The sequence below is a fragment of the Colias philodice genome, chromosome 9, assembly GCF_061535455.1.
Source record: "Colias philodice isolate Cphi_HAF_F1 chromosome 9, ilColPhil1 Martin Lab GWU primary, whole genome shotgun sequence".
NCBI classification, from domain to species: domain Eukaryota; kingdom Metazoa; phylum Arthropoda; class Insecta; order Lepidoptera; family Pieridae; genus Colias; species Colias philodice.
This window is the reverse complement of record NC_143094.1, coordinates 696,276-710,689: the sequence shown is the minus strand read 5'-3', so window position 1 is coordinate 710,689 and position 14,414 is coordinate 696,276. Positions and strand designations below refer to the sequence as shown.

General features: G+C 34.5%; 4 protein-coding genes across 5 annotated transcripts in view; 2 read left to right on the top strand and 2 right to left on the bottom strand.

Moving 5' to 3' along the window:
* The window catches only part of l(3)mbt (lethal (3) malignant brain tumor), a 250,249-nt gene that overhangs the window by 216,941 nt on the left and 18,894 nt on the right, over window positions 1-14,414 (bottom strand). The window contains exon 12 of one of the 2 annotated variants that reach the window (XR_016316038.1): window positions 13,108-13,710. Coding sequence is in view for 1 of the 2 variants with exons in the window: in XM_089698830.1 (XP_089554956.1) it covers window positions 13,522-13,710 (189 nt within the window). In the remaining variant the exon portion in view is untranslated. Of the gene's footprint in view, window positions 1-11,224; window positions 13,711-14,414 lie in introns of those variants that run through there. The other variant, XM_089698830.1, reaches the window with a different exon arrangement.
* Window positions 375-3,632, top strand: LOC149485554 (uncharacterized). Its single transcript, XM_089698809.1, has 3 exons — window positions 375-462; window positions 545-2,712; window positions 2,784-3,632. Exons 1-3 carry the CDS (start codon window positions 375-377, stop codon window positions 3,630-3,632), a joined length of 3,105 nt encoding a protein of 1,034 aa, XP_089554935.1.
* LOC149485553 (uncharacterized) lies at window positions 4,838-7,807 on the top strand. The gene is made up of 3 exons (XM_089698692.1): window positions 4,838-4,922; window positions 5,007-7,165; window positions 7,232-7,807. The coding sequence occupies exons 1-3, from the start codon at window positions 4,838-4,840 to the stop codon at window positions 7,805-7,807; spliced, it is 2,820 nt and encodes a 939-aa protein (XP_089554818.1).
* On the bottom strand, window positions 7,897-10,788 carry PGAP3 (Per1-like protein PGAP3). The gene is made up of 7 exons (XM_089698810.1): window positions 10,472-10,788; window positions 10,043-10,197; window positions 9,725-9,880; window positions 9,442-9,566; window positions 8,937-9,070; window positions 8,305-8,509; window positions 7,897-8,044 (listed from the first exon to the last, which is right to left on the bottom strand). The coding sequence occupies exons 1-7, from the start codon at window positions 10,587-10,589 to the stop codon at window positions 7,972-7,974; spliced, it is 966 nt and encodes a 321-aa protein (XP_089554936.1). The 5' UTR covers window positions 10,590-10,788; the 3' UTR covers window positions 7,897-7,971.

The following is a 14,414-nucleotide window of genomic DNA, read 5'->3' as shown; positions in this document are numbered from 1 at the left end:
TATGAAAATTATTTTGTGTGACGAAACTACAACAAATCATTATAATGCTTTTTAACAAATCGTGAAAATAGTGGTACGTAGTATAAGATATATGAATGAACAATGCTAATTTAATTTTCCAAAAGCTATTCACTATAATTATAATCCTATTTAATATCTTTTCCAAGAATTTATACATCGTTACTAAATTGCATAGTGTTAAGATGATTTTCCTCCTACTCTCAAAACTTACCAATACCCTACATTTTAAATACTTTAATCCTCATATAGTGCATTTCCAATTTGCCTCTTAATACGTACTTCATGAATATCTAATACGAATTTATTAATTGCATATAAAAAGTAAACTATCTTAGCAGTAAAGTACAAAGGTGATGCCATTTCGTACTCCTCGGCGACGTATCTCGCCTAGAACCAAGCGCCGAGTTCGAGCTATCAAACATTTCTTCAAAAAAACACTTGGTAATGTATAGTTAGATATATTATAACATAAACAATATTTCACATACATAATATTAAAATTTTAACCACAATATTTTTATAGGAACATCATCTCAGACAGACTGCAAAACAACTTCTAGTATAATTATTAGTGTATCTGATTTAAAAAGTAAAATAGATATCATAGAACAACAATTAGACAAAGTAAGCAAACATTGCCGTGATTTATCCTGTCTCGAAAACAGTATTAAGAGAGCAGAGAGCTCAACGACCCAAAATATAAGCAATGACAAACAATCACTTAGCGCTGGTACGAATAGTAAAAAAAGTTTAAGAGGTGTGGAAACAAGAATTATATATAAAACTCCCAAACAAGACTATATAAAATCCGACGAAAGCGAGTACACAGCAAAGTACCCGCCTAATGTTACGAAGAAAATAATTCAGTCACGTTCATCGCCTCCCAAATATCAAGATATTGAAGACAGATCAACTAAACAAAACAGGAATATCGAAAAATCTGATAAGAAACAGCATATGTCCAGCATACGTCCAGATAAACAAAAAATGTATAGAGCTACCTCAAGTATTAATCTTTATTCGCCAAAAGATAAAGATAGAATTGATCCAACTTGTTCTGGATATCATCGTAGTAGCAAACACAAAGCATCACATTACGCTGAGAGAGCGACTCATCACGAGCAAAGAGAAAGGATAAAAAATGACCTTCGAGATGCTCAAGTTAATGATCACCATAAAAGTCGCAGGAAAAAACACAAACTTCCAGACTTGGACGAAGAATTTATAGCTGATATCATAAGAAGACAATACAGGCCTGTACAACTGTTTGGTAGGCGACTATCGGACTACAGTCAGTTTTCAGCGCCAGTTTGTCGTGACCAGGAATTCTCGCCTCGTAATGACATCGAGGAAGGAAGTGAATTATGTTCTTGTTGCTATGAAGGACAACGTAGAGTCAGTCATCGATATTGTAATAAACATGATCTGAGCGACATGAGAAGCATCTGTGATGCACGCTTATATAGTTCGAAAAGGCATAAACGATACAAACAAGCTTATATTAACGATTACAATGATTCCACTGTCTATGATTTAGTTCCCGTAAAAGAGAAAACAAGTCCGAAATCTAGACGAAAATTTATTGAAGAAACTTCGGCTCCATATGAATGTTATAAAGAAGTTCCTCCATCGCCTAGAACACACAGACCCCGTCTTAATCTAAAAACTCAACATTATGATTACGAAGATAGTATAGCACCAAAACGTCGTAATAAAAATTTACCAGCTCGATCTCATAAACATAATGATATCGATGAGGCAAGTGAACACTCCGATAACTCTTTACAAGACTTTAACAAATACAATTTGCACAAAAAAGAAAATATAAGACCGATTAAGATACATGATACTAATTTGCAATGCTCCACAAATTGTACCGAGCAAAACAATATACATGACGATACGCTAATAACACACGTTACTGAATCGACAACAAATAAAACGGATCAGGCATTGTTTGAAATAAAGGATATTTTACAAAGCTTTTTGCAAGAAATCAAAAAGGAAACTACTCTAAGCAACACTCAAATAAACAGCGAACCAACAAAATCACCAGAAAAACAAACAGATTCAAAAAATATCCCCAGCCAAGTTCCGAACACTGGACAAAATTTTTATACTGACAATAATCTCGGCCAGTGTCCAGTACCTCCTTTTATGCCACCGTTTACGAACCCTTGCTGTTATCCAGTTCTTCCTATATGTCCTATCAATTACTCCCCAAATGGTTATGTCCTTCCTACGCCAAGTTACACGTGTGCAAATTGCGCAAACAGTTCGAAAGAAACAACTTGTCATAACAATAAATCCACCACTAATCACAAACAGCCTCAATCTTTTGATGAAACCCAAGAACTTATAAAAGAGATTTACAAATTTGTTGCACAAAGTCCAAATACTCAAACTTCGAGACGCTTCAATCACGCTAACGATCACACGGTGAACATTGAAAAGAAAATATTAACATCTAGAAGCGTCGGCAGTTCCAACACATCTAAACGAGACGTCATGGTCGAGACACCTCAGATGAAATGTTATTCGAAAAGTTGTGAAGCAATTGGGTCAAGAATGACTACAGCTACTTGTTACTCGACTAATCCTAGCTATTCTGATACTGTTTTAGAAAAACTCAGCTTAGAAGTATCTGACTCATCATCGGAATATGAACTTGATAAGGAGCCCATTGAAAAGGTAAAGTATTGAATTTTTATTAGGTTACAATACGTTTAACTTTTATAAATAATAACCTTTTATAATTACAGATGAAAGGACATAAGTTCTCAAAAGTATTACGTAAAATTGGTTTGTTTAAACGAAAGAAGAAAGATGTTATAGAAGAAGTCAGTGAAAGCGATAGCACAGTCGAAGTTAAACTCAGAGGTAACTCTAAACCACCTTTTCCACAGCATATTATGGACTATTCTGTTCACAGGCAAGAGTATTTTCATCCACCGCCGTTACCTGAGAAGAGATATTGTCATGCACATGACGTATCACACAGACATGCGTGCGGTGATGATGGTTGTGGACCAAGAACATCACCATATAATCCCTACAAGCACAGACAATGTCCACATGATCATTCAACTCCACACTGCTATCATATGCAACCGAGAGAAGCAGCGCCATGTTGTAATCATGACTATGACCCACGTTATAATAACGTACCTAAACCTCCTCAAGTTCCACTGTGTTTAAAAGAAATTGAAGTAAAAAGTACCGGTACCCAGAGCGATAGAAAGATGTCAATATTTAAAAAATTCAAAAAGAAAACGCAACCGCCACCAGTCCGTCGTCCGGTTGTGATGCAGCAACAGCACAGCGGCGGGACACAGACTGCCAAAGAAAATAATGTTTTGTTCAATTGGAAAACTTTGCAACAGAAAGCTAAGCAAGCGAGTAGCAATTCAGATCCAATGAAATTTTCCCTCAAAACTCAAAAGCAACTCGCCGAAGGTGATATGAAATTAAGAAACGCGATGTTGAAGAAGCTATTTTATAAAAGAAATCCATTTTCTCCGAGAAACTTAATTGTTCGTACTTTGCTCGGTAAAGACAAATCCAGTTGGGGTGAACCCCCAAAAATGTATAGACCAAGAATGTTTATATAGTCAATTTTTTTCATAAAAATTAAAGTAAGTTTTGTTTTGTATCATGTTTTACAAGGTGTTGTTCATGTGTTAAATATAAATTTATATTTTATATCGTGTTTGGCTTTTATTTCATTTTTTTAACGTATTCTGTGATGCAGCCGTTATGTAATCTTCTCTTATATATAAAAACTAGCTGTCCGCCCCGGCTTCGCCCGTGGTACATATGAAAAATAGATGTTGGCCGATTCTCAGACTTACCCGATATGCACAGAAAATTTCATGAGAATCGGTCCACCCGTTTCGGAGGAGTATGCAGACTAACATTGTGACACGAGAATTTTATATATAAGATGAATCGCAAAATGTGTTGGTAAGCGCATAACTCGAGAACGGCTGAACCGATTTCGATAATTCTTTTTTTATTATATTCCTTGAAGTACGAGGATGGTTTTTATGTAGAGAAAACGTAAACATGTACCACGGGCGAAGCCGGGGCGGACCGCTAGTATCATAATATAACCATATAACGGTGCATTTACATCAAACGAGCGAATGCTCAATGCTAACCCCATTTTGTAAAATTATTTTAGTGTAAGCAGGTATAAAGCATTCTTTCGTTGTTCTTAGTGCGTTTGAAAATATTGTATGCAATGTTCTAATACTGAACAACACAATACGAGTTTTCGCTGTAAATTTTCGTTTAGGTACACTATAAAAGATCACGAAAGAATGCTTGGCTCTAACTCTATTTTTTTTTAATGTTAATGCACCGTAATGATAATGAACATAAAATCACAGATACCTAAATGTTTTATAGAAACAAAAGGGCAGAACAACGTGTGCCGGGGAAGCTAGTATAAAATTGTGTATAAAATAAATATTTTTGGCTATTACTTATAGACGAAACACAGCAAACAGTTTTCCGTGGTGTGCGGAAAACCCCTGGTAGTGAAGCCTCAGCTTAAATGGCCAGTATATTATAAAATAAAATAAAACTAAAAGTTCTACGACAAATTATATTGTCACTCTTTTGACTTCTTTGAACAACTCAAATTCAATGGTGAACTAAAGTTTAAATTATTTTATTTTGTGATTCACTTCAGGTTCTAAATTAAATTATTTGTTAAATAAACGACGGAAATTGTTACATTATTAACAAAAAGGTATAACAGACAGATTGAAATATCCATTTTAATGAAGATCGGATAGTTTTACAAATCGTTATGTGTGATGAAAACATACCAAGAACATGCAAACAGCGTTTTAAAGGAATAGAAAACTTTTTACGGAGAGTTGCTTTTAATTTAGGTATGTTTTTAAGCACTTCGTGTCTCGTGATTGATTCAGATACCATTTAACATTAAATTCTAAATCGTTTTTACGTTATCTTAGGAAACACCGCATCACAGACTGAAGTCAAAATTATCTCATGCATTCCTATTGATGTAACTGATCTTCAGCAAAAGATAATAAATTTAGAAAGAGAATTACAGGAAGCTAAAGATGCTAGAGTAAACAATGACCAGAACGTTCCTAACATATCTGGAAAGTCGACTGGTGTTTTTAATACAAATGTAGTGGAGACATCAATAAGCGCCAGTTATACTGGAACTAAATCAAAAGAATATTCTTCATTTGGCAATAATTGTGCATTAAACGAAAAGCCATCAAATTTATCTTTCGCTCTTTCGTCTCTATCACTAGAAGCACACAAGGAAGGCTCAGAACATTTTCAGACACGTGATAAAAGAAAAAAAGATTCAAAATCTGGAGAGAAAAGCAAAAGCATATTTAGAAGACGCAAAAAGAAGAGTAACAAAGAGGAAAGTAGACAAAATACTCAATTAGTTTACTTCGCTGAAACTCATCACATACCCTTTACGGACATGCATTCAACCTACAATCAGAATAAAAATAAATTTACAGAGAGAAGAGATATTGTGAGCGAGCATTTATCAAATATTCTGAGAAAACAGTATGATCCCAAATTTGGTATTGAAGAATTCTCAGACACTAGCGATTTTTCTAGACCTATCTGTAAAGATATAACAAATCCCCTAAAGTACGATTCGGATATTTGTTCTTGCTGCCACGGGCGTTTCCAAAACATCGATCATTATATGGGGAAAGGCTTCAATTTTATGGTTGATTCAGGCCAGTCACAGGTTTGTGACTTTAGAAATAGTAATCAGACTTACTACGACTCTGATTTATACGATATTGTACCAGTTAAGGAAATATCTGGAAATACAAAACAAGGCTTTAATCGTTGGCCAGAAACTATACGTCCAAAACATCGAGTTAATCCCGTAACACTTAGCTATCGAACCGAAATACCGGCTAGGCATCGGTATTATAAGCAACCGCCAATAAAAGCAGGAAACCCCCGTTCTTTTATGTCTAAACCAAGGAGATATAAACCTCTCAACATCGATAATAAAATAAACGAGGAAAGTTCAAATACTTGTTCCATCGAATGTGGTGATGTTTACACTAAACCAACTGTTCCAACAAGAATAACAACAGACCATAATCTCACAATGTCACAGGAAAAGGAGAATAACACATTGCAAATAAAAACAGCTGAAAGCCAAACAAAAAGATGTAAAAGCATTCAACTTGAAGTTAATTTATTAAACGATAACAATACTGAAATTATGTTAGAACAAATAAAGAATATATTGCAATCAGTATTAACCGAAGTGAAAACGAACTCTCAACTGATCAAAGAGAAGCCGAAAAAAGATGCAATTGTTCAGAAAGGATCGTCACAAAATCATATGCCAGGATGTTCAACGCTTCTGCATAGTTTAACATACAACGGATCGCACAACGCTAATTCATATTATACGCCCTATTCCCCACACATACCACCTAACCCATTATGCTATGCAAGTATTCCTTATCAACCAGTTAAATGTATGCAGAACCTTCAGTATCTACTACATCCCTGCCACAGGCACGAAATGAATTCTTGCTACTATACAAATAAGAGCGTTCACTCTCATCACAACAAACCAGTTAACATTGCAATAAACACAGAAGGTGGTCTAGCTTCTGTGAATACACCAAGTAAAGAAACCAATAACTTAATAAAAGATATTTACAAATCTATTGCTCTCAGTATGGATTATTCTACAAAAGCGAGTTCTAGGAGTGAATATAACAATTTTAAATCTTCTGAAAATAATTCTTCCGAAAAATTCACACATACTCAATCAACGAGAAGAAGTGAAGCAGATGTTATTAGAAGTGACAAAGATGCAGCAGTATATTTATCTTCAGATATTGGTAGACCCTTGCGTACAAAATTACAATATGCACAAACTAGTGCACAATCAGAAGATAAAAGCGAGACGAAAGAAACCAACACGAAAGATATGAAAAGGGGCAGATCAACAGTGACATCAAACAGAGAAGCATTCAAACTTTATAGGCCTGACGAAAGAAATCGCCAACAACTGAATGAATATTCTGAAGATAGAACGGAAATTTTGAGTGACGGTGAAGAGAGCGATAAAACTGTTGTTCCGAATGCGCAAGACGATATGGTAATATTTAAAATGATGCATCTGTACAAATTTTATAGCAACCTTTAATTTAACATTTATTTACAGGTGAATAAGGAGAAAAAAGGTCTTCTTCAACGCTTTATCAGAGGGGTTAAACGGTTAAAACGACGTAAACCGCGACGAAGTGACCTTGAGGAGGAAGAAGATGCTGAACCATCTGAAGGAAGCGGAACCGAAGACTATGAGACTATATACAGTGAAAGCGTCAATCAGTCGCAATATCGGGTCTCCACACCTGTTAGGCCAGCATATGCTAAAAAGTCAGCGCCTATCAACATACAAGTGAATGGAAAAAGAATAAGTAGGTCTCCTTACATGGAGCAAGAGGAGAAGCGGGAGTGGAACGAAAGGTTCCAAGAAAAGTATTATCCGGGAAGACCTGGCCCCAGCCACTCGGTCAGAATGCCGCGACGCAACACCCCGTATCGTAAGAACTACGAAGTTCGCAGTGTCATAGTCGATGACAGAACAGATTCGGAAAGTGAAATATTAGATTATGACTATCAAGATCGTAACAAGCAGATTAGCACAAGAGAAAAAATGGGTTTTCTAAAGAAACACAAATTAGGGTTGAATTGCCGGTGCGGTGAACGTTTTAAAAACTTGATTTTAGATAACTAATTGTGCTGGAATATCTTCTAAATATCTTCCTTCGTCAATAGTGCATGTCCTTAAATTTGTGTTCGTAAAAGTGGGGTAAATTTCAGTGTTTATTATTTTTAAATAAAATTATTTTGGTTTGAACTTATTTATTTATTTCAATATCTTAATTAAATTACAATATTTTAATTTGATTTCACGTAACTCTTTGCGCTTGGTAGTGATGTCTTGAGATAGTTGAGATCGTCTATTACAAACCTGAAACAAAATGGTTCCATGAGTTGTACAAATTTTCAAAAATAGTTTGTTTTTTTTTTGCTATCGTGTTCTGATCTGGATTTTCTTTGAAATGATTCTATTAATCTCAACATTTTGGTTCAGCTATCTTCATTAGTATTAATTTATACGCAAATTTACCAATAGTCCATTAAAACGTGTATATCAAATACGAAAAAAACTTTTCCCGAACTCTCCAAAAAAAGTACCCGCATAAATTTTCAAAAGCAAAAAATACAAACCTATAGAAAAATAATGGTAACGGGGCAGTGGTCAAATGCCACAAGGCATGCGCGTCCCATCCGAACTTGGGTGGAAAGTCCAGCAGTTCCAGGGTCAGAGCCACTCCGGAGAGAATGATGAAGAGGATCAGGCGCCGCACGTAGCGACGACCGGCTATGTACTGGATGATCGCCCAGGTTAACCAGATGACGGAGCCTAGCACACCTGGGGATGGCAAATTCCATATTATTAGTATGGATTTAACTATGAATTAAATGATGATTATGTGGATTTAACTAAAATTTAAATGATTATAATAGTATTGAAGTAAATAAACAACTAGACTCACGATCAAAGTATTCGAAGCTTTGACTTTGAACATTACTGCCTGGGAATAAGGTGTTAATTTAAATGAATGACTTAATACAATGTTACTCGAAAAATTTTAGTTCATTCGTCAATGATGAATCCTTATTATAATTTAAAATATAAAAGCCAAAACATGCCCGTTATTTCAAAAATTTGCAAAAAATTTCTGCATTTTTTTATTAAAAAAACTGACCACGCGAGGTAATCAGCATATTGTTCGTAACAACACAAAGTTTGTTATCATAGAACTTCATATAAAAATAATCTCTACCATGAAACTTACCAAATATCACATTGACTTGCATATTATAGTCGTAGTCGATCTGTCCCGTATACAGATATAACGCGTGCTCTACGAAGTACATTAGTGTTGAAAGGAGCGCCACGCCTGATATCGTCTTCCGCTTGTGAAACACCCTGCCATGAATTGAATTAATTTTGAATGCGAATATTCGTCAATATCTATTCACGAATATATGTAGATGAGCTGGCAAATGAATTTAATAGAATATAGACTCCTTTTTTAATACACTCCTACACAAAAGGGTTGATTTGAGTTGTAATGTTTTTTTTTTTCATGAGTGCTAGTTGACGGCCAATAGAAGAATAGAATAGTGCAGTTATAGAATTGACGGGTCCTGGTTCGTTTCAGATGGGGATGAGCAAAAAAAAATCAACAAAAAGGCATATCGCCTGATAACCACAAAAATCGACTAGGCTAAAAGATATGAGGCGACCCGAGTATTCATACATAACTAGGTAATATGATATTAATTATTAACACATACCTTAATACCGCCGCAACAAATAAACTCATGACCATAGACAAAGCACAAACATAGTCCATAAACTCGGTGAAATAATTGTCTCTGGTGTGGAATATTGTAGACCAAAACCAAGCATTCATACATATCTAAAAAGGAAAATCCATAATTATTACATTATATACAAATAGTTCTTTATATTAAATTTTTTATACAGGCACAATATAGATGTATGTCTGTAAATAGGGAGTGTCACCTCTACATACAAGACATATTTTTATGCTCTATTTATTATAACTTTACGTACCCCAGCGAACACATGCCAAAACAGCACAACAGGCATAGACCTGGTTGGGAAGAGCCTCGCTATCTCATTGTACATAAACGCATGTACTGCAAGATTCAGCACTGATGCAAACGCAGATGCTGGTTCTTGCACTCCCAAGATTTTTGCAAATGGCCACTGGAAATAAATATCACGAGACATGAGTTGCTTAGACAAGACACTTGCTGAAATAGAATCTTAAAAAATTAATTAATATTTAAAATGTATAAAAACTTGCATAAACCAAGAACTGAAGACTGTGTTTTTGTTATCACATTATTATAATAATTTTTTAACTACCTTGCCATGAAATTTAGGTATAGCAAAGCCTCGCTCATGGAAACCTTGCACAGTCTTCCACATGCAGGAATACCGACATTCATCTTGACAGCTCCATAATAACATTTTACTCCATACATCTTGATTATTTGCTGCGCTTGGCAAAAAGTTATCATCTGGAAACAATGGGATTTTTATAACATGAACATTTTTCCAGTAAGACTTCAAAATAAATATTTAATCTTAAGATATAAAAGATAAGATTAACTTTCCAATTACATTGAATTGTACAGAAACATCCAGCAATTTACATAAAATAATTGTTATTTTATTGGTATTTTTACTTGAATTTGATGAATTTGCAATTCAACAACTCGTCTTGTTTACAAAATATGTTCGAAATTATGTTTATAAGTTACGATATATGAATAGTAAAAAAAACAAATTTACCTGCTGTACAATTAGATTTAACGCAACTTTTGAGACATTTATTGTAGAAAGGAGATCTATCACCATCGCTACATAGAACACAAGTTATTATTGCAAAGAAATATGCAATTCGCAACATGTTTCTCAATCAATACAAGTCTAATGAAGATTTACATCAAAACCATTATGCAAGTCTTTCACGATCACACTGTTGTATCCATTACTAAAATCATAAAACAATATCATTAAAGTTATGTTATGTTTAATTAAATATTTGTATTATTGTAACAATTATTCCTATTTGTTATTATCGATCGGCGACCGGCTCCGAGCTCATATGACACATTATGGACATTGATAGAACACAGATGATTGTTGACACTTGACACTAACATTGACAATTGACATCTCATTCAAGTCTCGATCAAAATAAATTGCATAGAGACGAGCACAGAGAAGGCATAGAGCCTATTTTATAAAACAAAATCTCACTAAAATTTGCTTTTCCCACATGAACGTTAAAAGCCCGGTCGCTCTGGGCACCTGGGTGACACATTCGCACGAATAAGCAGACCCACGAATACGTAAAATGGCATTTGCAAATGTTTTTATAAGAACGCAAAGATAATTATTGCGCGAATGTTTGCACGCAATCAAGTATCCCGGGTATACCCGGGTATAGATTTTTTTAGGTATTTCTTTAATAGTAATATTTCAAGAGCACTTTTATTAGCCTTGTATAAAGGATGTTTGTGCACAAAATAAAAATGAAAATTATTTCACAAAAAAATTTATTAAATTACAGAACAACAGTTTACAATAGACCGTGCCAAACAGATGGCACAAATAGCATTAGGAAGTTGTAAAAACTTACATCCATCTATAACCACAACTCTGTACATGGTCATTGTAAAAAACACTTACAGAAATTCTATTTACAAAGTTCAACAAAAATAGACTTTATTAAACGAAGAACTTATGTCCTACCTAATACATTTAGAAGTTACACCTAATAATCCTGTGGATTTTAATGCGAAATAGTCCATTAAACTACATTACATGGATCATTTTACATTATTGGTCACAATTTATATAAATTTTAAGGTATAACCAATTTTGATATACCTATACCAACAAATAAAAAGTAGTGTAAAAACCAGAGAATAAGGATATGATGTAGTATAGAATTTATACAATTTTATATCAATTTGAGCAGTGATAGATTTAATTTAGCAAACAAATGTTTTCCTCGTTACAAAAAAACAACATTCCATGTTACATTTCCCTTGCATATCATAATTATTAATGTACTTTAGTCCATATAAAGGTTTCAGTAACAACCTTTTCTTATCTAATTATAATTCAGACGGCACATTTTGCAGTTCTTCCATTTATTACGAAACTACTAAAATACCACAGTAGTCCATTCATCTCATAAGTAGAACTGAAACTGAACACTTCTTTAAGATAAACAAAAAAACTTTTAATTTTACTACATTATTTACAACTTCTTTATTAATACTATAATTGCACTACATATAAAATCTATGTACAAATGATAAGTAATTATGTACAACAATATACATTCCACAATCTAATTTCGATTATTTGTTACACATCTTTGGTATTACATAATAATTATCATGTTCTAGATTTATTTATTGTTAGGAAACACATCTCAATATATTTTTACGATTAAACAGTTTACACACACATAAATTTTAATATGACTGTAAAGTTACCTGATTTGTTTAAAAAGTTAATTTTGATTTTGATAACAAGCAATATTGACTACCTACTTGGCTATGACTAGTCTTAACGGTAAGATATTTCACATTGACTGAAATCTTAACATGATTCACTTAAAACCATATGATTAATAACTTTAATGATTATTTGGATGTGGTATATAAAGAATTGTTCCTTAATTGTAATATGGAGTGATTTACCCATTGTAACGATCATTAAATTGTGATTTATAGTTACATGCTAACAAATATTTTTTCACAAACATGACACATTGATTTATAATCTATGTAAAACATAAATCTGATTGACCACAGATAAAAAAAATGTTCTTCTGCCCTTACATTAGTGATTTGTTCATCACAACCTCAAATCTAAACAAATACATTTGTGCTTGTCTATCAAATTTTAATACACATAAAAAAATTACATACACTTAGAAATTTCCTAAATATTTACAACATATATAACAACATTTAATATTGTCGTTGTATTGTACAAAATAATTCGCAATTTCTATGCTGCAATAGAACAGGCAAAATAAAACTGCTTCATTTGAATGTCTTCCCAAAAATATTTTGCAAAATCACAGCGTGCACATTGTCTATGAACACAGACAAAGTTTATTTTGTGAACACAGCTTCTAAAATCATGGAGGTAAAAAGCTGAGCATATCAAATAAGCTTGCACTCAAATATAAAACAGTTAATCCAAAATTCATCCAAAAGTGGCAATCACTATCTTTCCCAGACCTATAGATCACATAGCGAGGCAATTAGCAAAAAGCTTCCAACACTATACCTATAATCAGTCTATCAATGGAAGCAACTGAGGTGAGGCCGTGAAAACTGTTTATTCACTAAACCTAGTCACTGTCGTTCCACAGAGTCACTTTAGCACTTTCACTTCACTTCACCACACCCCGGACACTCCATACAAAATTATTGTTTTGACAGTCACACTGTAGAGACTGCAAATGTGTATGTTAACACTTTATGGTTGGCACATTTGTGACTAGCGTAAAAAAAAAATCGCGTTTTTCTGATGAAATACATCCGTAAACAGCACAATATCTAACCATTTTCTACGAAAAACGATAATCACAAATCCAAAATAATAAAATTACTTTAAGTCAATCTTCATTGCGTATCGTCCTTGCAGAAAAATGTGGCCCATTTTAATCACGATCGTGCGGGGTGAGGTAAGTTTAATTTTGAGTGTCCGTTCTGTAGCGTTTAGCTACTATTTTGTATTCTGTGACTTCACTACACTTCACGAGTCTACATGATGATGGACATAGCGCGGGAATGCGCGAGGGGCCGCGATCAGAGCCTCTCGCGCAGGTGTCGCACCGCTGCATACACCTTCACAGCTGGCCCGAGACGCAGGCGCAGGCAGTGAACGAGTTCCTCGCAGGAAGCCATGAGTAGTTCAGCCCCTGAGAGCCGGGCTGCGGCAGCTGCTGCTCCCACTGCGGCTCCCGCGATACGGGAGAGGAGGGCTGCTACCTCCTTCTACAAAAAAAAATTTGTTGAAATAAATTAAGTTTTGTTGAATTATGGAATATTCTTGAGTAATAGTTAGAAAACTTGAATTTGATGATGAAAATTTCATTTTTAGCCTGTTAAATTTTAAACTATCATTTATATCTATTTATTATTTATTAGGTACTAAATATTGTGTGAAGGAAGGTGGAATTCTTCCATTGATAAAGGGAGGATCCACCCTATTCGTCTGGCCGGCCGTTAAGGCTCGGTGAATCATGTCGGAAAGTTGCACATAATTTTATGCTCTGTACTTGTAGTGTATGTGAGTGAAAGAAAGGGAAGCATTATGTTGTCTCTAGCGCACGTGCGGCCGTGACACTGCTCAGTCCATTGAACTATAGTAAGTCACAGTCGCCGGCGACTGAGTCGCCAGCGACTGGTCGACAGTGCGTAATAGCTCTTATTACTTATAAATTAAAACCAATCAATGTAAAAAATAAATATTGTTCATCTTATTAAAAAAATATGAATAAACTTATCAATTAAAACCAATCAATGTAACAAATAAAAATTGAGTTTGAGACGATTGACTCTAAATCGTGTTAAAAAAAGTGTAGTAGCGATGTCCTCTCTAGTACGTAGTACATGTAACTCAATGGCTCAGTCGGCTGTAGGCGGTGAGAGTGAGAGGGCTCGCGCGTCGAGCCGATAATTGGCAGGATCCACAATAC

Bases quoted from the DNA above. Each gene is read 5' to 3' on its own strand.
- PGAP3 (XM_089698810.1), bottom strand. From the start codon at position 10,589: ATGTTGCGAATTGCATATTTCTTTGCAATAATAACTTGTGTTCTATGT. The intron at 9,071-9,441 runs GTATGTGTTAAT...AATTCATGGCAG, and splicing joins TTTGTTGCGGCGGTATTAAG to GGTGTTTCACAAGCGGAAGA. The intron at 8,510-8,936 runs GTAAGTTTCATG...TGCCATCCCCAG, and splicing joins GCAAGTCAATGTGATATTTG to GTGTGCTAGGCTCCGTCATC.
- LOC149485553 (XM_089698692.1), top strand. From the start codon at position 4,838: ATGTGTGATGAAAACATACCAAGAACATGCAAACAGCGTTTTAAAGGA. The intron at 4,923-5,006 runs GTATGTTTTTAA...ACGTTATCTTAG, and splicing joins GAGAGTTGCTTTTAATTTAG to GAAACACCGCATCACAGACT. The intron at 7,166-7,231 runs GTAATATTTAAA...ATTTATTTACAG, and splicing joins CGAATGCGCAAGACGATATG to GTGAATAAGGAGAAAAAAGG.
- LOC149485554 (XM_089698809.1), top strand. From the start codon at position 375: ATGCCATTTCGTACTCCTCGGCGACGTATCTCGCCTAGAACCAAGCGC. The intron at 463-544 runs GTAATGTATAGT...ATATTTTTATAG, and splicing joins TTTCTTCAAAAAAACACTTG to GAACATCATCTCAGACAGAC. The intron at 2,713-2,783 runs GTAAAGTATTGA...TTATAATTACAG, and splicing joins ATAAGGAGCCCATTGAAAAG to ATGAAAGGACATAAGTTCTC.